The 23,879-nt window shown below is 33.6% G+C and overlaps 1 protein-coding gene across 1 annotated transcript; it reads left to right on the top strand.

Moving 5' to 3' along the window:
* Positions 1 to 8,864: 8,864 nt before the first annotated feature.
* Positions 8,865 to 11,004, top strand: LOC139842175 (uncharacterized). Its single transcript, XM_071832346.1, has 3 exons — positions 8,865 to 9,120; positions 9,335 to 9,510; positions 9,976 to 11,004. The coding sequence occupies exons 1-3, from the start codon at positions 8,865 to 8,867 to the stop codon at positions 11,002 to 11,004; spliced, it is 1,461 nt and encodes a 486-aa protein (XP_071688447.1).
* Positions 11,005 to 23,879: the final 12,875 nt, after the last annotated feature.

The following is a 23,879-nucleotide window of genomic DNA, read 5'->3' as shown; positions in this document are numbered from 1 at the left end:
TGTTGATTTTAGTTTTATGCCCATGGGTTAATTGTCCTTTGTCCTGGATTATTTAATATGTCCGTCTGGTTTTTGTCCATAACAGTCCATCAGTCATAAATATAAAGTGCGAGTGTCCTCGTCAAATTATCCTTATACCCGAAGTCAAATATTCCAACTAATTGGGGACTTAAACTGTAACAAGGTTTTATTACTTTGTTTAATAATTACACCAGGATGTCGACTGAGTGTAACCCAAGGTTTTAATACTTTGTTATCAATTATGCCAAGTGTCCTTGTACAAAAATTCACCCCTGTTTTAATAATTCTAGTGACTATTAATCCATTCCCGTGTCCGGTTAAATGAACGATTATTCGTACATATAAATACCCTGCCCATCGTATCCGATCGAGTGTATATGGTTATTTATAGGAACGTTCAATTGTAAATCTTTATATTAAAATTAACAAACTATCATTTAGTTAAACAAATATAAAGCCCATTAATAGCCCATAGTCTAATTTCCACAAGTGTCGTTCTTTTGTCCAAACCCCAATTATGGTACAAAGCCCAATTACCCAATTTTAATATTTTTAGCCCAACATCATGATTACTTCGGATTAAATAAGCATAATAATAACTTAGCTACGAGACATTAATGTAAAAAGGTTGAACATAACTTACAATGATTAAAAATAGCGTAGCGTTACACGGACAGAATTTCGTCTTACACCCTTACAACATTCGCTAACACACCCTTATTATTAGGATTTAAAATTAAAATTAAAATTAAAATATAAATTATATATACATATACTACGTTTGAGTGAAGAAGAAAAAGATGTGTTTTGTGTTACACCAAAGCTCGATTTTTATATGCATGTGGGCTGGAACTGTGCACCATGCGATCGCATGGAGTTTCTTCCTCCAGGCCATGCGATCGCATGGCCAGCTGGGGAGACTCAAAAGTCTTTGTTTTTTTATGCCGACGGTTTTTAAATATAATATATTATATATATTAATTTTAAGAATTAATTATATATTATATTATATTCATGTGCATAGTTGATTTGAAATTTTTAGTCCGTTGCGTCGAGCGTTGAGAGTTGACTCTGGTCCCGGTTCCGGATTTTCGAACGTCCTTGCGTACAATTTAATATCTTGTACTTTGCGTTTTGAATCTTGTACTCTTGTAATTTTGAGACGTTTCTTATCAATAATTGGAACCTCTTTGATTGTCATTTGTACTTTTGAGCTTTTTGGTCGTTTGCGTCTTCAATTAGCCGAATCTGCCTTTTGTCTTCACCTTTTATTATTTAAACGAATATTACTTTTAAATAGGACAATTGCAACTAAAAGCTTGTCTTTCTTGAGGAATAATGCTATGAAATATATGTTCGTTTTTAGCATTATCACAGTGATATCATGCTCTCACATAGAGAAATAAATCCCATTTTGATTATATGCGTCTGTCATGTACTTCATATCATATCCAATGATGGCCTTTATAACTACCTTGTTCATGATAGCGTTTAACTATATTAAAGTATAATATGTCATACAATCAAAAACAACATATACATCTCAGGTCTTAAGGAAATAAAAACATAACCATTATGAGATTCACTATTGACGACGATCCATGTAGTGACATCTCATGATTGGGTCATTCCAATATTCATCATCAATGAATACATATGAATTTTGGCCTCAGCTAGTTAACTATTCACCATCATCGAATAAAACCAAATTTCATAATAATCTTAATTCATGTTACTCCCATAACATGACCGATTATGGAGATTTAGAATAATCAACAATTATTCATGGATTAAACATGCTAACATAGAACACAGTAATATAAATGAAAACGACAATACCGAGTATCTCAATTCATTTAGATAAAACTGTTGAATGTTCCAGAGATATCAAAATACTAAATTACAAATGAAAAAGATTAGTAGCTTAATGAAGTCCAATATTACTAGCATGATCATCATGCTGGTTGTGCATCAAGGGCTTCGTGAACGGTTCAGCCACGATATCATCTGTTTGAACCTTAAGAATACTAATATCATTCTTCTCAACGACTTCATGAATGTAGTCAAACTTTTGAAGAATGTGTCAGATGGATTAATGTATATGTGATTCTCTCGCAAGTATAATATGCGACGAACTATCACAATACATTTTCATAGAAGATTTAATGTTGGGAACTACTTCGAGTTCAACAACAAACTTCCTTATCCAGACAACTTTCTGAGCAGCATCTCAGGTAACAATGTATTCCGCTTTTGTTGTAAAATGTGAAACAATGCTCTACTTTGAGCTCTTTCAATTAACTGTCTCGTCCATAATGACAAAGACACAACCTGACTGGGATCGAGAATCATCTCGATCAGTTTGGAAACTAGCATATGTATTATGATTAATACTTAACTCCTTTTCCAAACCATCATAAATCAAGAACATATCTTTAGTACTCTACAAATACTTAAGAATATTCTTAACAAAAATCAAATGTTCTTAACCTAGATTTTGTTGATAACGACTCGTCAATCACAAAAATAACTAGACATCATTTTAGTACATAACGTGACATACATAATGGATCCCATAGCCGAAGCATATGGGATACATTTTCATTTGTCTTATCTCATCATGTGTGATAAGACTTTGACACTTGCTCAAAGATATGTCCTTTTAAACATGCAATGTTCCAAGGTTGGAGTAATGCATGCTAAATCTCTGCAAGATAAGATATGTATATTAATTCAAAACAATAACTCATTTGAATCTATTTCTATAGATCATGATTCCAAGTATATAAGTAGCTTCTCCAAGATCATTTATGAAAAAAAAAACATTTTCAAGCCAAGACTTGACATCTTGCAAGTTGAAATGTTATTTTCAATAAACAGTATGTCATCAACATACAAGATTAAGAAGACTAATTTTCTCCCACTAGATTTAATGTAAACACAGAGCTCATATTGTTTTTGAGAAAAACCAAACTCTTTGATATTCTCATCAAACATAAGAGTCTAGCTCCTGAATGCTTGATTTAATCCATAAATGGATTTTAGAAGCTTGCAGACTTTAATATGATGCTTAGGATATATAGATCCTTTTGGCTAAACCATTTATACGTCCTCTCTTAGGTCGCCATTTTAGAAAAGCGATTATGATATCTATTTACCATACTTCATAATCATGAAAATTAGCTATGGCAATAAGTATCCTAATGTATAAAGCTCGCGATCAGTGAAAAAGTTTCATCATAACCTTTTGCCACGAATCGAGCTTTAAAAGTGTTTACATTATCGTCCATGCTAGTCTTCTCTTTGAAGACTCATTTACACTCCATTGTCTTACAATTGAGTAGAAGATCAATCAAGTCACATACTTGATTATCTTTCATGGACTGCATATTTGCATTCATAGTATCTCACCATTTTTAAGATTCGTGATCTTATATGGCCTCAACGTAGCTAGAGGGTTCATAATCCTCTAGGTAAGGTTCATCTGAATTAATCAGATGATCAAACATCTTATGCCGATGAGGAGTTCTACCAGACCTATGAAGTTCAGGTGCAACACGTTCTGACTCACCAACAGTGTGTTCAGCTTTAATGTCCGGTTGGCTAGTGCCTTCAGAAGGTATGTCACTTTGTGATTCTTGAATTTCTTCAAGATCTATTTTACTCCCACTGACTTCTTATAAGAGAATATCTCTTTCAAAGAATTCAGCAAACCGAGCAGAGAACACTTTATTTTCAGCTTGGTAGTAGAAGTAGTAACCCATTGTTTCCTTTGGGTATCCCATAAAGTGAAATTTAGTACTTCAGGGTTTTAATTTGTTTGAAGTGTCATGCTTCACATACACTTCACAACCCCCAGAATTTCAAATAAGACAACTTGGGAATCTTCCCATGCCATACTTCATATGGTGTCTTTTCTACCTTCTTGGTTGGAACCATATTGAGTATGCCTGCAGCAGACTCTAATGCATAACCCCAAAAAGACGGTGGTAGAGTAGTCAGACTCATCATAGATCAAACCATAACAAGTAAAGTTCGATTCCTCCATTCAGACTCACCATTGAGTAATGGTGTGTGAGGTGAGGTGAATTGTAAGACAATCTCACAATTCTACAGGTGGTCCAAAAACTCTTGACTCATATACTCACTTCATCCATCATAGTGAAGTGATTTAATGATATTTCCAAGATGACTCTTTACTTTATTTTGAAAGACTTTTGAACATTTCAAAAACTTCATGTTTATGTTTCAGCAATTAAAACATAATCATAGCTACTATAACCATCGGTTATTGTAATGAAGTAAGACAAGACTTACCGTTTCTAGACATTGTTCTAAAGGGCTACATACATCAATATGTATTAGTCCTAAAAGATATGTAGCTCTTTCACCTAAGTTGGAGAAATGAGCATTTGTCATCCTTTCACATAAACATTACTCACATACATCAAATGACTCAAAGCCATTTGATTCCAAAAGTCCATAAAAATGGAGTTTTGAAATGCGTCGTTTATATGACCAAGATGACAATGTCATAGATAGGTCTTATTCAAGCATTGCTTGAATTGCTTGGCGGTACAGGTATACATAGAATTCTCATTTGAAATCACACCATGCATATCAATTTCAAAAATACCATTACTTGGATAGGCATTAAGATAAAAAAAATATTATCCTTAGAAATTGAAATATCAAAGTGCGTAAATGCAAGTTCAAAACCAGCATCTTTCAAATCATATTATTCCTAATACTAGGAGCATAATAAAGTTGTTCCAACAAAACCATAAGACCACTTGGAAGAGTAAGCTCATAGTGACCAATAGTTTCACTCGAAGCTTGATTCCCAATGCCCACTCGCAAATCCAGTGTGCCTTTCTTCAGTCTATTATTTCTTCTCATTCCCTTTATATTGTTATAGGTGTGAAGGCCGCAACCGGTTAACAATGATCTAGGAATCAATAGAAGAAGTATATAACTGTATATGAAATATACTTGAGATTTCTAGTCTTACCAGCATTGCCTTTTCTCAGCTCAGATTGGTAGATAGGACAACTTCCTCTTCCAATTGCCAACCTTTCCACAATGGAAACATTCGGCGTCCTTTGTTGGGATTTACTTCTTGGAAGGTGGAATATTTTCCTAGCAAATGATTTACCATATCCCTTCCACAAAGTATTCGGGTTATTCTTTTTCACCCTTTCATCCTACTTCTCCTACTCATCGACCAACTTCCGATAAGCATTTTTCTTAGCAGCAGGAGCTGTGCAAACAGGAGGATCGGATAAGGGTTCTAATTTTGTTCAACTTCCATTCATGCTTGAGAAGAATTCTCAGGTTGCAGTGCCAGTCTATGAAGTTTGAACATTGAGTTTATCCTTCTCAAACAAAGAAGGAAGTGTGTTTTGGTTTACGTTTTGATTATTTGACATCTACAATAGATATAAGATTCAATTTAGTATTTTCGATATTGAGCTTTAATAAATTAACTATCCAAGTTTTTATAATATTTTTAAAAAACAATTAATTTACGAAAGCCTAAGATCCACATAGAGGTTCCATAGCCAAATCTATTGATCAGCTAGCAGTTATGGAGTCTATTGGTAGGTAGCGGGTACCAATTGCATTACAAGTACAAGTCTTAGATCTTTATGAGACCTAGAGATATATGTAGTCCAACAAACCACTATTATCTAATGGCATGTTTGTCTCATCCTTGCCTCGAACTCAGGTCTCACCGTGAATACGATTAAGTCGTCCAATATGGAAACAATGAAAATTCACGCTAGTCTCACTAGATCGAAAAATCCACCTCGTGGCTATAATTCAGCCTAGTCTCACTAGATCAGAAAAATAACGAGGAGTGTTTGCAAGCTCATTGGATGGCATGATTTAAATTTGACGGGTATTTTAGAAAACATTCGTGTCAACGAATAATGCATGCACACAAGATTCGCTACACTATTAGTTAAAAAACATTTTAACCAATTATATATATGCCAATCGTGTTTATGCGTCTAGTTTGTTATTTTATTTTATATATAAAAATAACAAATACACATTGTGTATCATTTTAAAACAGTTTTAAAAGATGTCGCCCATATATATTATTTGAGTTTCAAAAAACATTTAACTTTAAACTCTAACGAGTTTAACTTTTTAAAATCATCAATTTTAATCTTGAAACTCGTTACCGGTTTTATTTGATGTTTTCATAAAAAACATTTAGCATATATTATAATCAACAATTAAATATAAATGCATAAAATAAAATACAACCATGCATCACACACACATAGTCTAGCCTAAAAATCCTATGCTCGATCCCATGAGCCGACATGGGATCAAGAGGTCAAACTAAGGGTAATACCGTTGCTCCCACTTGATTCAAGAATCAAGTGAAAACTTGACGAACGCCATCGTTGTTAACTTGATCGATTCGACATCTTCTAAGCCAAAAAGCATGTTGTATTTTATCTTCAATCTTCATCTTGTTACATTTATTTAAATTTGAAAATACAACTAAACTATTACTTTTACAAATTGAAATAAACTTAAATACAATACTATGAAAATGAAAAATAAATATAATACAACTTTGGCTTCAAAATGGCCTTTCTAATAATACAAATAATCAACATGACATAATATTGCCGTAATCAACAATCACAACAATCTCACATAGGTCGGGGCATTATGGGCTATGTATGCAATCACAATTTTAATAACTATATTATTAAAAATCTACATATGGCTTGTCCATGGTTACAATGCATGTGTACAACCATAGAATACAGCAATCAACAATTATAATAAATATTCAAGCCATAATAATTAAATCTACAATTTAAATTAGTGATATTCTTTCAATCATATTTGTGCGTCATTAGGTAAAGTCTAAATCAACCGCGTTGACTTTAAAAACCAAAAAGGTTTCGACTTTCACAAATACACCACAAAGCTAAATCTAAAGAATAAACACCCGGCAATTAGAATGGTGTAAAAGCGGCTCGGATACCACTGATGGAAAACCGTGTGTACTTTTAAATTTTATAAACGCAGCGGAACATGAAAATAAATATATTTTTATTTAATAATAAACGTCTTTTATTATTTATGATAAACTTTCAAGTAAAACATTCACACGATTAACATCCTAACAAGATCCAATTACACCACTAATAATTGTCAAATAAATAATTTACAAAGTGGAGTTTAGATATACCTTTAGCGAGCGATGGTCATGAGTAGATTGAAACAAGTATCCAAAGTAGAACACCTCTACAGATAGTCCACAGAACACGTCAAGCAAACACCGGAGACTGCTAGATCTTGAATCAACAAATAACAAAAGAATAACGTTTGCTTTCTATCATAACAGTCAGAGAAACAATTCCTTTGATTGATATATAAAATTAATTCACACCTTTCTTTTACATGAAGCAAAGATGACACTAAATATTAAAACAGAATCTTATATATGTCACTTTTGCGCCTGATGTATACCAAAGGAAAATTAATTTCTTTATAGAAGCACATAAGAGTTCTAATCATAATCATCTAGCATTAAATGCTCAATGGAAACACATACTGAGTTTGTATATGTTCTCTTGCGCTGAATCGTCATCTTTTTATTTGTTTTTGCGGCTCACAAAACAAACCGAGAGAAAATCATGTGCATATTATTTTGTGTGTTTTTTTTTCCTTTTTCTTCTATCACCACTCAGAACCATGACTATAACAATATATATTATCATTTCTTTTTTTTTTAACCACTCCAAAGTCTAAAGAAGAGAGTATATAATTGAGCTTGTGTAGGCTCCAATAATTAACACGAACTCTTTATTTTATGTATATAATATTTAATATTTAATAATTAATAATTCATATTTATTAATTAATAAATAATTAACTCAACTGGTTAATAATGTCCTTATCATTCCTCTCTATTTGGTGATTATAAATATGCATATACAATATATACAAATAACCGGATATCTAAGTGCCCACTGTGTGTGACCCCGTAGGCTTGTATATAAGCGGTAGTATAGATTTGTGTTATGACGTGCACACTAAACCAACAAATATCACTATCTGTAACCTATTACAACCCATAAATATTGATTGAAAAGAAATATAATGTACACACGCACACACCTCCTCATCTCATTTTTTTTTTTTTTTTTTTTTCATTTTAAGCTCTCATTTGGATATAAAGTTAGCTAAAACAATCTTCATTAGTAAACAATTTAGTTCAAGTTAATAGGTTTACATGTACAGTAATTTTTTAATACCATATATTAATAAACTTTAACAAAATTGATGGATGATTTCATTCCGGACCAGGTCTTAGATTAGGCATGCGTGCTTTCATCCACAATGAAAACAATACGTTGGCCGGCAGGGCCGACCTTGAAAAGGAAAGATGAAAAATATCATGAAGACAGACTTGATAAAATAAGGATAATGAAATGTTGATCTAATTTCCATATATCCAACTACATCTAAACAAATATGTAAAGACAGGTTTAACATCACTTGTCCAACATTTTTCAACATGAAGAACTTCTAGTTGTTTATATATTCAACAATAATTAAGATTTTCAAGTCCTTCTCAGGGTCCCATGATTTAAAACTAAATTAACCTTTATTTAATTATGCATGAATTTATAAGTTTTTAACTATTGGCATAAATATATCTATATCTATTCCTATTAAAAGCAAAACAAAATCTTGATCATCCTTCATGGAACTTGCAATCAATCAAGTTTAAGCTTAAATTCTTATATACCAAGTATCAACTAGCTCAAATCTTCACATATAACTATTATACCTGTTTTAGAAAGATGCCTTTTAATACTCCAGAGGATACCATGCCTTGGGTGGGCTTGTATGTTGCAATTGCATCTCTAGTGTGCATTCTCGCAATGGCCATAGATGCCTTCCATGGTTTTTTACGATGGAAACATTGGTTTCCAAACAAATATTTCACTCTCAATGCAGCTTCCCTCACGTTAATCGCTATAGCTATGAAGCTACCGGTTGATCTAAATTCCAACCGGTCTGGTGTTCATGATCATCGTAACATTGCAAAAGTTACCGGTATAATTTTTTTTGTTCACAATGTTAGCCAACATTCTCCCTTCGTTAGGGCTTATGAATGATAACGAACTTCTAGTCAACATGGTAGCATTCGTGATCCTCATAATCACTATCAATGTTAACATATGGATCCAACGTTTAACTCTAATGCGCTATATAAGCCCCATGATAATTTTAATCTTGATATCTCCCCTTTTGATGGTGTTATCGGTAGCTTTAATAGTTCCGGCTTCTAGAAGAAATTTAGAACGCCAATACAAGGAGTTGCACAAATTGTCTTTAAATGATCAAGATATAAATTTCTCCTATAAGGAATTAACACATCATGTTAAAAAGTATTGGATGATGGCAGAAACCGGTAACCCTCAATTTGCTCTTGCTTGTTCACAAGTTTCTTCGATTTTTGGGGTTCTATGCCCAATCTTTCTTTTATATTCAGTACCTTTGATGATAGGTTATGTTGATGATCCATCGAACTTAGAAGCCGAAACATCAGAGTATAAATGGTCATTAAAGTTTATTATTTTCGTGCAATTAGGGGGTATTATTGTAGGTTGTATAGCACCAATTTTTAGATGTTTCACAAGCATAAGTTATTTCAAGATCTCTAAGACATGGAGCAGAAATCATATAAACGTTTTTCGAGTAGAGAAACATTGGATCCAAATGCTTCAGTTATGGAAACGCGACCATGTTAGTTCACATATCCCAGGCCGTCATTGCAAAATAGTTGTCCAATTTTTAAAAAGCGCCGCTTTAAATATTTGTATAGCACTTCAGGTGATGGTGGTTGTTACGTGTAAAATTATATGTCTCGTTCCAAGATCTTTATCGATCTTGTTTACCTTTTTTCAGTATACCTACAACTCATTGTTGAAAAAGTTAGGACTCAAACCAAGTGTCTCTGAAATCAATGTGAGAGCAGAGATGGAGGAATACAAGAGATATGTTTTACAAATCGAAGATGACACAAAGTTTTCGAATAGAATATTAAGAAATACACTCAACTCTATTACTCGTTTGCTTCAAGTGTCTGAAAAGAAAAGCCCAAAAAATCTGATTAAACTTCTACAAACCTCTAAAGGATTCAATGGGGTGATAGAGTTTGACGACGAACGGGTCCCGCCTTTGATATCAGAAGTAATCGAAAACTCATGGAGTCTAGTTGTAGTGACATTAACAGCCATTGGAATTGCACTTCCTAGCTTAGAAAATAACCGTTTCAAGCGACTACTTTTGAGCGTAGCCGAAGGCCTCTATTTTGTTAGACATGTTGAAGAATGTCTCAATAATGTCGGTGAGTCTTTGGCGAGTTCAAGAAAAGTGGCTCAACGTGTAGGCTTAGAAGTTGAAGTGTACCAGACATGGCTTCAAATTGATCTTCAAAAGATGGCTCGTAAAGGGAAAACATCAAAAGAGATTATTCAATGGTTGAGTGATGAAGCGATACAAATTGTGAAACAGTTCAAGAATTACAAAAATGCAAGTCTTGATCACTCGTTCCACAAATTCGTTGCAGCGAATAGCATGTACAGAATCAGTCAAACCTTACTAGTTCACTACAATGAGCAACAACATTGGCAAACCGACCAGGAAGTCTATGAGCGAGTAACAACAATAATTGCAGATATATTATTCGCTTGCTTTACTAACTTATCACGTGTTATCATAATGAAGTGTCATCATGACGCCATAGAGAAAAGGCAAGACAGCATTAGGACTGCAGCTCAGATTCTTGGTAAATCCAAAAAGATCCTTAGCATCCTTGAAACGCGACAATTACCAGATATGGATAAGCATTCTATGGCTTACGTAGACAAGTGGCGTGCGCTATCCAAAAATCAGATACCGAGCGAAAATGATCTTGAAAGTTGTAAGGAATAGGTCATGTAAGTATGATGTAAATAAAGGTCATCGAATAAACCAACCTGTATATTCCTATTTCTTTTATCGTGATATAACCCAATTATGATGATAGTTCAAGTCCCGATTCCAACAGGTGAATCGATCAGACCGCCAAGAAGCTGACATGTAATCTAGTTTGATCTTTTTAGGTTATCCCTGGTCTAAGGATGTGCTACAAATTAAATACCCTTTGCAGCAACAAATAGTATTTAGCCGGAAATTTTGTCACAAATGGTATTCACTTTAATAGTAGTTAGTTAATTTTGTCACAACACGTTTGTTGGGGGAAACTGTAAAGTGTTTATCAAATTAATAATGTAATGTAATTCTTTATTATTATATACACAGCAACCCATATATCCATTTTTTTTCCGAAAGGCCAGCAATTTTATATTATATAAAGGGCTAAAAGGGAGCCCAGCCCATTACAAAAACACGATCTAGAAACACGAATAACCCATATATTTATTCCATAGTGTTACATGAAAAGTAAGAAGAAATGAAATATAAAAGAGATACTCCGTACTATTCTAGCAATATATAACACACACTTAAAAATTTAACGAAGGAAATTTTGATATACAAAGTTTGATTATGTGATTAACTAATTACTAAATTTTAATTTCAAAATTTATTACGTATAAAATGGTGAGCAGTAAGTAGATAAACTATTTTACTAGAAGTAAAGTGATTACGTTGCTATTTTGTTTCTAGTTTCTTGAGATGGACGGAGCAAATAGAACACCGAAATACCTTAAATTATTAACAAAGTTATCGTAATACTACAAAATTTAGGGAGGGGGCATGGCATTTCCCTATCCCTTAAAAGTTCTATCCCCGTTAGTAAAAGCTTGTATGAGAGTTATATATTATACTCAAGGTTGGAGAATTCGGAATTCGAAGAGATCTCGTTTGGACTTTTTTAGGGAGATCTCGGCATCTCGGAATAATCTCGGGGAGATCTCAGACGTTGACTTACGTTGACTATAGTTTTTTTAATAAAAATATACATAAAAACGTAAATATATGTATATTTATATACGTTTTTACGAGATTTTATAAAAATATTCGAGAAATGAGCGAGAAAATCTTAAAAATTACGAATTTTACAAGAAAATCTTACAAATTAGCAAGAAAATCCGAGAAATCGTAGCTTTGACTAAGTTTGACCGCGTTGACCGAGAAATCTCGGGAGATGAATATCTCGTCTTGGTTGCCTTCTAAAAACGAGATCTCGGGGGAGATCTCGGGGAGATCTCGGGAGATTTACAACACTGATTATACTTAGAGAAATATTCAAATAAATCTAACTTTTAAGTTGAGATCCAAGGGACCAATCAGAGTACAACATGTGGCGCGAATATCACATGTGATTTTTTAAAAATAATAAAAAAAATTCTTAATTTTTTTTTCAAAAAAAAAAAACATTTTTCAAAAAAAGAACATTTTTCAAAAAAAGAACATTTTTCAAAAAAAAAATTTCAAAAAAAAAAAAATTCAAAAAAATTTTGTTATTTAATTTTTTTTTCAATCACATGTAATTGGCTTTGACATGCATTTTGTGACGCCCCGTACAAAATCAATGTGTACGGATCATCAACAACATGATCATTACAAGGTCAAACATTATATGCTGTTTAAAAACAAGTTTTGCATTCATGAAAAGATAACGTTTTACAAATGATAACTTGCTTCTACGAATAGAAAGCATAAACATAAGTATGTGACACAAAGGTCATTACAAAGTCATTGTTTAAAAATAACATAAGTTGTGAATGCAAGATAAAAGTTCCATGATTGAGACATCTCTAAACAATGCAGCGGAATTCTAACACATCGAGTCTATAACAGCAAGTCTAACAGCGGAAGCAACAACGTCTAAGCACCTGAGAAATACATGCTTAAAAAGTTAACACGAATGTTGGTTTGCTATAGTTTGTTTGTAATCAGTAATGTAATATAGACCACGAGATTTCAGTGCTTCAAATCAGCATTTCAAAATAGTATTTCAAATCAGTACGATAAAGTATATGCTTACCCGTGGGCACCCGGTAACTAACTTAACGTAAAAATAATATATTACCCCCTAAAAGTACACTTGGCGTGTGCGTATGTTCTCGAAGTATTAAACACCCGTTGAATGCTAGCGCGACTAGCCCGAGTGGGGATGTCAAGCCCTATGGATCCATATCTAAGATTCGCATCTACCGGTTCAAAAACCAATAGTTAAACGTTACCGTGCTAAGGGAAAAGTTTATGCCGTTATATAACTCACACATATATAAAGTTTAAGTACTCGTGTTGTAGTGACCCGAACTTTTCCATGTTTATATATATTAAATGAGATTGATATTTACATGATTAAATATTTCTAACATGTTAAGCAATCAAACTTGTTAAGACTTGATTTATTGAAATGAGTTTCATGTAGACAATTGACCACCCAAGTTGACCGACGATTCACGAACGTTAAAACTTGTAAAAACTATATGATGATGATATATATATATATATATATATATATATATATATATATATATATATATATAACATGATATTATGATAAGTAAGTATATCACTAGGTATATTAACAATGAGTTATATACATAAAAATGAGACTACTAAGTTAAGAAACTCGAAACGATATATATAACGATTATCGTTATAACAACGTCTTACTAAATACATATGTATCATATTAAGATATTGTTACACTATATTTAACATGATAAAATGATAATTATATATATCATTAAGTATATTAACAATGAACTACATATGTAAAACAAGACTACTAACTTAAGAATTTCGAAACAATATATATACGTAACGATTATCGTTGTAATAGTATTTTAACATATATATATGATGTTAAGATATATTCCTACACCATGTTATCATGTTAACATAACAATTTAACATCTCATTTAAGTATAATAACAATGAATTAATTACATTTAACAAGATCGTTAACTTAAAGGTTTCAAAACAACACTTACATGTAACGACTAACGATGACTTAACGACTCAGTTAAAATGTATATACATGTAGTGTATTTATATGTATTAGTACACTTTTGAAATACTTCAAGACACATATCAAAGTACTTCTACTTAATAAAAATGCTTACAATTACATCCTCATTCATTTTCATCAACAATTCTACTCGTATGCACCTGTATTCGTACTCGTACAATACACAGCTTCTAAGATGTATATACTATTGGTATATACACTCAATCATCAGCTCCATAGCAGCCCATGTGAGTCCTTAAATATGTGGTAACCATCATTTGGCAACTAGCATGAAATATCTCACAAAATTACAAAAAATATTATAAATCATTCATGAATTATTTACATGAAAACAAACTTACACATCCTTTATATCTAATCCATATACCAACGACCAAAAACACCTACAAACACTTTCATTCTTCAATTTTCTTCATCTAATTGATCTCTCTCAAGTTCTATCTTCAAGTTCTAAGTGTTCTTCATAAATTCTATAAGTTCTAGTTTCATAATATCAAGAATACTATCAAGTTTGTAAGATTACTTCAAAGCTTTCTAATCCAATAAAAGTAATCATCTAAGCTCAAGAAATCTTTCTTATTTACTGTAAGATATCTTTCTAATACAAGGTAATACTCATATTTAAACTTTGATTCAATTTCTATAACTATAACTATCTTATTTCGAGTGGAAATCTTACTTGAACTTGTTTTCGTGTCATGATTCTACTTCAAGAACTTTCAAGCCATCCAAGAATCCTTTGAAGCTAGATCAATTTTTGTCACTTCCAGTAGGTTTACCTACTAAACATGAGGTATTAATGATGTTCATAACATCATTTGATTCATATATATAAAACTATCTTATTCGAAGATTTGAACATGTAATCACTAGAACATAGTTTAGTTAATTCTAAACTTTTTCGCAAACAAAGTTAATCCTTCTAACTTGACTTTTAAAATCAACTAAACACATGTTCTATATCTATATGATATGCTAACTTAATGATTTAAAACCTGGAAATACGAAGAACACCGTAAAACCGGACATACGCCGTCGTAGTGAAATCGGGGGCTGTTTTGGGTTTAAAAAAAAATAAAAAGTATCTTAATCTTTGAATTGGAAGTTTATTTTATGGAAAAATGATATTACATATGAACATGATACTATATCCAAAAATCATGGTTAAACACAAAGTGGAAGTATGTTTTTCAAAATGGTCATCAAGATGTCGTTTTTTCGACGGAAATGACTACCTCTTTAAAAAATGACTTGTAACCTGTATTTTCAACTATAAACTTATACTTTTTATGTTTAGTTTCATAAATTCCAGTTCATTATGAAACCATAGCAAATTGAATCACTCAAAACGGATTTGAAACAAAGAAATGACGGGTAAAACAAAATTGGTTAAACTTGCTAGTTTTAGCTACGAAAATTTTGTAACAAATCTAGACTAAACATATCCTAACTAATTTATATTGTATTATACATATTATGTAATCTTGGGATACCATAGATACGTATACAATGTTTTGACATATCATATCGACCCATCTATATATATATTATTTGGAACAACCATAGACACTCTATATGCAGTAATGTTTGAGTTAGCTATACAGGGTTGAGGTTGATTCCAAAAAATATATATACTTTGAGTTGTGATCTAGCCTGAGACGTGTATACACTGGGTCGTGGATTGATTCAAGATATATATATATATATATATATATATATATATATATATATATATATATATATATATATATATATATATATATATATATATATATATATATATATGTATATATGTATATGTATATACATATATATATATATACATACATATATATATATATACATACATATATATATATATATATATATATATATATATATATATATATATATATATATATATATATATATATATATATATATATATATATATATATATATATATTGATTTATTTCTGTACATCTAACTATGGACAACTAGTTGTAGGTTACTAACGAGGACTGCTAACTTAACAAACTTAAATCATAAAAACATAATAAAAAATGTTGTGAATATATTCCGATCATAAATTGATATATATGTACATATTTGTTATAGGTTCGTGAATCGACCAGTGGCCAAGTCTTACTTCCCGACGAAGTAAAAATCTGTGAAAGTGAGTTATAGTCCCACTTTTTAAAATCTAATATTTTTTTGGGATGAGAATACATGCAGCTTTATAAATATTTTACAAAATAGACATAAGTACGAAAAACTACATTCTATGGTTGAATTATTAAACCGAATATCGCCCTTCAAGTCTGGTAACCTAAGAATTAGGGAAATGGCCCCTAATTGACGCGAATCCTAAAGATAGATCTATTGGCTTAACAATCCCCATTCAGGTTATGGATGGTTTAGTACTTCGAGATTATTATACAGACGAGAGGTTCTGTTTTGGGGATATTCTATGCATTATGTTAACGTCGGTTACCAAGTGTTCAACATATGAATGATTTTTTTTTATCTCTATGCAGTTTGCGAAATACCTGATATGAGATGTGCTATAAAAATGAAATCTTGTGGTCAATTATTATGATATGATAATATATAGGTTAAACCTATAACTCACCAACATTTTTGTTGACGTTTTAAGCATGTTTATTCTCAAGTGATTATTAAGAGCTTCCGCTGTTGCATACTAAAATAAAGACAAGATTTGGAGTCCATGCTTGTATGATATTGTGTAAAAACTGTATTCAAGAAACTTATTTTGATGTAATATATTCTTATTGTAAACCATTATGTAATAGTCGTGTGTAAACGGTATATTTTAGATTATCATTATTTGATAATCTACGTAATGCTTTTTAAACCTTTATCGATAAAATAAAGGTTATGGTTGTTTTAAAAATGAATTCAGTCTTTGAAAAACGTCTCATATAGAGGTCAAACCCTCGCGACGAAATCAATTAATATGGAACGTTTATAATCAATATGAACGGGACATTTCAGTTGGTATCCGAGCGTTGGTCTTAGAGAACCAGAAATTTGCATTAGTGTGTCTTATCAAGTTCGTTAGGATGTATTAGTGAGTCTGGATTTCGACCGTGTTTACTTGAAAAACGATTGCTTAACATTTTTATTGGAAACTATATATTGTTAACATGTAAATATTATGTGATATATTAATCTCTTAACATGTTTGATATTGTGTGTTAGATGTCTACCTCTAGTACAAATCCCATCAACTCACCTAATAATAATGAAGAATCGAATATATTTTGGGAAGATTCACAAATTCCCGAAGAGGAACCGGAAGAAGAGGAACCAGAAGAAGAGGAACCGGAAGAGGAGGAACCGGAAGAAGAGGAACCGGAAGAAGAGGTTCCGGAGGGGGAAATTTTAGGAACCACTGAAAAACAGACAAATAAAAGAAAACCCTCAACTAATGGACCAAAATTAATAATGGTCAATGATGTTTCCGCCGAGGAAGCAAAATATTGGGAAGAATACCAATTTTCCGATGAATCGGATCCCGATGAGGATTCCGATGATGTTATAGAAATTACCTCGACCCAATTTGAAAAGGCAAAAGAAAATAATAAGGGAAAGGGCATTAAAATAGAGAAACTTGATTCCAACCCCGATGAACTATATATGTATCATCAACACCCGTATTTCTTAAGTTGTAACAATAACCCGGGAACCTCTAAGCCACCAGGTTTTTCTAGACCATTTGTGAAAAGAACGGCTCGTATTAGCGGAGCACCATATATCCCTAGAAAGTTAGCAAAATGAAACAGGTCCGAAGAGGAAGAAACTAGTGAGTCGGATTAAAGAGTTGTAATCATGGGGTGTAAAATATGTAAAATAAGTGTGCTTGTACTTTTCTTGTTGTATGTGAAAATTGCTTGTATTATTTGATAATTATCTTTTACGAATCTAACCCTCGTCTATTTTTACAGTATAAAAACAAAAATGGATGTTAAGGATAGACAACCAAAAATTTTAGAAGACCTACCCGGGGACATGATTGATGAAATCTTGTCTAAAGTCGATCAGAATTCATCGGTACAATTATTTACGGCGAAATTAGTGTGTAGAACATTTGATGAAAGTTTCAGGCATGCCTTAGTTTATAAAAGGCTTTCATTTGAAAGATGGGGTATATCACATTGGGGAGACCGTAAATTTTCTCTTTAAAGGGTTAAATGCGGGGAACTCAAATGCAATTTTACGCTACGGGTTAAAAACCTATTTTGACTCAACATATCCCAACATAGGACTTCGAGCTTTAGAAAGAGCTGCTAACATGCAACATAAAGAAGCATGTTATGCTTACGGGTTAGTGATGTTCGCTTCTCACCAAAGTGAGAAAAAGAACATCGGATTTCAACTTTTAAATAAAACCTTCCCACAAGTGACGGATTCAGTAGTTGGGGTGAGAAATAAAGTTTTTAGATTATTAAGGGGCTGTTGGACATTACGAAACCCTCATCCCTTCGACGATGTTACAACATGTTTTCTTGTCAACGGCCACAACGGTTATGTTCCACAAGACCAAGGATGGGAAGTAGTCTTAGTAAAACCAGAATGCATGACTTGTTTCTGGACCTATGAATTACGTGTCTTTATTGCCTTTGCTGAACGACTTGCGTTAAACTAGAAATTATTGTCACAACTATTTTGTATCAAAGTTATTGTGTGCTATATTTCATGTTATATGTATAATAGCCGTATTGTAAGTTTGTAAAATATTGTATAAAAGTTTGAACGCGAAATATTATTATAATCAGTTTTTCATATAGAATTGTAGTAGTTGAATGGTATATTAGCTACTAAGTATGAACTTAACGGCTAAGTACTACCCGAATTAAAACTATAAAACGCTAATATGAAGAAAAAGCTTTTATAAATGAGTTCATATTATGCTACGAAATACTATTGACTACTCTTAATATTCTATATGATTAACTTAATTCTTTTGGGCTATTTTTGAAGGAAATGGCACCGACGACTCGTCAGAATTTGGACATGAGCGAGGAAGGCTTCCGTGTTTTCCTTGCAGCAAACGTAGCCGCAGTACAGGCTGCAATGCAAAACAACAACAATAACTCTGAATCTAGCAATGCAAATAACGCCACAAGAAATCGTATAGGATGCTCCTACAAAGAATTCATTGCCTGTAAGCCTCTGGAATTCGATGGAACCGAGGGTCCAATCGGATTAAAACGGTGGACCGAAAAGGTCGAATTGGTGTTTGCCATAAGTAAGTGCACTGAAGAAGACAAACTAAAGTACGCTACGCATACTTTCACAGGTGCTGCGTTAACATGGTGGAACACCTATCTCGAGCAGGTGGGACAAGATGCTGCTTACGCACTACCGTGGTTAGCATTCAAACATCTGATGACTGAGCAGTATCATCCCAGAAGCGAGGTCAATAAGATAAAAGTAGAGCTTAAGGGATTACGAACACAAGGATTCGATATTACCACATACGAACGACGATTCACGGAGTTGTGTTTATTGTGCCCAAGAGCGTTCGAAGATAAAGAGGAGAAAATCGACGCATTTGTAAAAGGGTTACCAGAAAGGATCCAAGAAGATATAAGTTCACATGAGCCCGCCTCCATACAAAAGGCGAGTCGAATGGCTCATAAACTCATAAATCAGATTGAGGAAAGAGATAAAGAGCAGGCGGCCAAAGAAGCCAACACGAAACAAATCAAGAGAAAGTGGGAAGAAACCAGTGACAAGGGTCACAATTTTAACAATCAACACAACAATCACAACTACAATCACACCAATTTTCGCAACAACAACAACCACCCCAGCAACAACTACAACAACCGTTTCAACAACAATAACAACCGCAACAACAACAATCCCAACAAAAACAACAAGAGGCAGAAACCATGTCAGAGGTGTGAAGGATACCATCCAACTGGGCTCTGTACTGCAGTGTGTACTAAGTGTAAAAGAAAGGGCCATGGTGCGACAAAGTGCAAAATCTACGGATCAATGGCTAAGAGAACAAATAATGTCGGAACAAGTTATGCCGACATTACCTGTTTCGGATGCGGGAAGAAGGGCCACTACAAAAATGTGTGTCCAAATCTGGGGGATAATAATGGGCAACGCCGAGGAAGAGTCTTCAACATTAATGCGGTTGAATCACAGGAAGATCCGGAGCTTGTTACGGGTACCTTTCTTATTGACAATACATCTGCTTATGTTTTATATGATTCTGGTGCGGATAGAAGCTATATGAATAAGGATTTAAGTGCTAAAATAAGTTGTCCATTGACGCCTTTGGATAATAAATTTTTACTCGAATTAGCAAACGGTAAATTAATTACAGCAGATAAGATATGTCAGAATCGAGAAATTAAACTGGTTAGCGAAACGTTTAAGATTGATTTGATACCAGTAGAGTTAGGGAGTTTTGATGTGATAATCGGCATGGACTGGTTGAAAAAGGAGAGAGCGGAAATCGTATGTTACAAAAATGCAATTCGCATTGTAAGAGAAAAAGGAAAACCCTTAATGGTATACGGAGAAATGAGCAACGCGAAGCTAAATCTTATTACTAATTTGAAGGCGCAAAAACTAATAAGAAAAGGTTGCTATGCCTTTCTAGCACACATCGAAGAAGTCAAACTCGAAGAAAAGAACATCAATGATGTTCCCGTCGCAAAAGAATTTCCCGATGTATTTCCGAAAGAATTACCAGGACTACCTCCACACCGATCTGTTGAATTTCAAATAGATCTCGTACCAGGAGCTGCACCAATAGCTCGTGCTCCATACAGACTCGCACCCAGCGAAATGAAGGAACTCCAAAGCCAATTACAAGAACTCTTAGAGCGTGGTTTCATTCGACCAAGCACATCACCATGGGGAGCTCCTATTTTGTTTGTCAAGAAGAAAGATGGTACATTCAGGTTGTGTATCGACTACCGAGAGTTGAACAAACTTACCATCAAGAACCGTTACCCACTACCGAGAATCGACGACTTATTTGAATAACTACAAGGTTCGTCAGTTTATTCGAAGATTGATTTACGTTCCGGATATCATCAAATGCGGGTGAAGGAGGATGATATTCTGAAGAATGCTTTTAGGACGCTTTACGATCATTGCGAGTTTATGGTTATGCCGTTTGGTTTAACTAACACACCGGATGTGTTCATGAACCTCATGAACCGAGTGTGTGGAACATATCTTGACAAGTTTGTCATTGTCTTCATCGATGACATACTTATCTACTCAAAGAATGATCAAGAGCACGAAGAACATTTAAGAAAAGTGCTAGAGTTGTTGAGGAAAGAAAAACTGTACGCTAAGTTTTCAAAGTGTGCATTTTGGTTGGAAGAAGTTCAATTCCTCGGTCACATAGTGAACAAAGAAGGTATTCAGGTGGATCCGGCAAAGATTGAAACCGTTGAAAAGTGGAAAACCCCGAAAACTCTGAAGCATATACGCCAATTTTTAGGACTAGCTGGTTACTACAGAAGATTCATCCAAGATTTTTCCAAAATAGCAAAACCCTTGACTGCATTAACGCATAAAGGGAAGAAGTTTGAATTGAAGGATGAGCAGGAGAAAGCGTTTCAATTGTTGAAGGAAAAGTTAACTACGGCACCTATATTGTCATTGCCTGAAGGGAATGATGATTTTGTGATATATTGTGACGCCTCAAAGCAAGGTCTCGGTTGTGTATTAATGCAACGAACGAAAGTAATTGCTTATGAGTCTTGACAATTGAAGATTCACGAGCAGAATTATACGACGCATGATTTGGAATTAGGCGCGGTTGTTTTTGCATTAAAGACTTCGAGGCACTACTTATATGGGGTCAAAAGTATTATATATACCGATCACAAAAGTATCCAACACATATTTAATCAAAAACAACTAAACATGAGGCAGCGTTGGTGGATTGAGTTATTGAATGATTACGATTTCGAGATTCGTTACCATCCGGGGAAGGCGAATGTGGTAGCAGACGCTTTGAGTAGAAAGGACAGAGAACCTATGCAGGTAAAAGCTATGAATATAATTATTCGTACTAACCTTACTACTCAAATAAAGGAGGCGCAACAGGGTGTCGTAAAAGAAGGGAATTTGAAGAATGAAATGCCCAAAGGATCGGAGAAACACCTTAATATTCTGGAAGATGGAACTCGATATAGAGCTGAAAGAATTTGGGTACCAAAGTTTGGAGATGTGAGAGAAATGATACTTGGGGAAGCACATAAAACCAGATACTCAATACATCCCGGAGCGAGAAAGATGTACAAGGACCTCAAGAAACATTTTTGGTGGCCGGGTATGAAAGCCGGTATTGCGAGATATGTAGGAGAATGTTTGATGTGTTCTAAGGTCAAAGCTGAACATCAGAAACCATCAGGTCTACTTCAACAACCTGAAATCCCAGAATGGAAATGGGAAAATATTACCATGGATTTCATTACTAAATTGCCAAGAACTGCAAGTGGTTATGATACTATTTGGATAATAGTCGATCGTCTTACCAAATCAGCACACTTTCTGCCAATGAGAGAAGATGATAAAATGTAGAAGTTGGCGCGATTATATTTAAAGGAAGTTGTCTCCAGACATGGAATACCAATCTCTATTATCTCTGATAGGGATGGCAGATTTGTTTCAAGGTTTTGGCAGACACTACAACAAGCATTGGGGACTCGTCTAGACATGAGTACTGCTTATCATCCACAAACTGGTGGGCAAAGTGAAAGGACGATACAGACCCTTGAAGACATGCTACGAGCATGTGTTATCGATTTCGAAAACAGTTGGGATCGACACCTACCATTAGCAGAATTTTCCTACAACAACAGTTACCATTCGAGTATTGAGATGGCGCCGTTTGAAGCACTTTATGGTAGAAAGTGCAGGTCTCCGATTTGTTGGAGTGAAGTGGGGGATAAACAGATTACGGGTCCAGAGATAATACAAGAAACTACCGAGAAAATCATCCAAATTCAACAACGATTGAAAACCGCCCAGAGTCGACAAAAGAGCTACGCGGACAGTAAAAGAAAGGATATAGAATTTTAGATTGGAGAGTTGTTCATGCTTAAGGTTTCACCTTGGAAAGGCGTTGTTCGATTTGGTAAACGGGAGAAACTAAATCCAAGGTACATTAGACCATTCAAGATTATAGATCGTGTCGGACCAGTAGCTTACCAACTTGAGTTACCTCAACAACTCGCGGCTGTACATAACACTTTCCACGTCTCGAATTTGAAGAAATGTTTTGCTAAAGAAGATCTCACTAATCCATTAGACAAAATTCAAATCAATGAAAAACTTCAATTCATTGAAGAACCCGTCGAAATAATGGATCGTGAGGTTAAAAGACTTAAGCAAAACAAGATACCAATTGTTAAGGTTTGATGGAATGCTCGTAGAGGACCCGAGTTCATCTGAGAGCGTGAAGATCAGATGAAGAAGAAATACCCGCACCTATTTCCAGAAGATTCGTTAACAACTTCTACAGCTTAAAATTTCGGGATGAAATTTATTTAACGGGTAGGTACTGTAGTGACCAGAACTTTTCCATGTTTATATATATTAAATGAGATTGATATTTACATGATTAAATGTTTCCAACATGTTAAGCAATCAAACTTATTAAGACTTGATTTATTGAAATGAGTTTTATGTAGACAATTGACCACCCAAGTTGACCGGCGATTCACGAACGTTAAAACTTGTAAAAACTATATGATATATATATATATATATATATATATATATATATATATATATATATATATATATATATATATATATATAGTTAAC

This window comes from Rutidosis leptorrhynchoides, chromosome 4 (assembly GCF_046630445.1).
Source record: "Rutidosis leptorrhynchoides isolate AG116_Rl617_1_P2 chromosome 4, CSIRO_AGI_Rlap_v1, whole genome shotgun sequence".
Lineage (NCBI taxonomy): Eukaryota > Viridiplantae > Streptophyta > Magnoliopsida > Asterales > Asteraceae > Rutidosis > Rutidosis leptorrhynchoides.
Note: the sequence above shows the minus strand (reverse complement) of the source record. Positions and strands in the feature narration are given on the sequence as shown.

Bases quoted from the DNA above. Each gene is read 5' to 3' on its own strand.
- LOC139842175 (XM_071832346.1), top strand. From the start codon at position 8,865: ATGCCTTTTAATACTCCAGAGGATACCATGCCTTGGGTGGGCTTGTAT. The intron at 9,121-9,334 runs GTATAATTTTTT...TGTTATCGGTAG, and splicing joins TAACATTGCAAAAGTTACCG to CTTTAATAGTTCCGGCTTCT. The intron at 9,511-9,975 runs GTTTCTTCGATT...ACCTTTTTTCAG, and splicing joins TTGCTCTTGCTTGTTCACAA to TATACCTACAACTCATTGTT.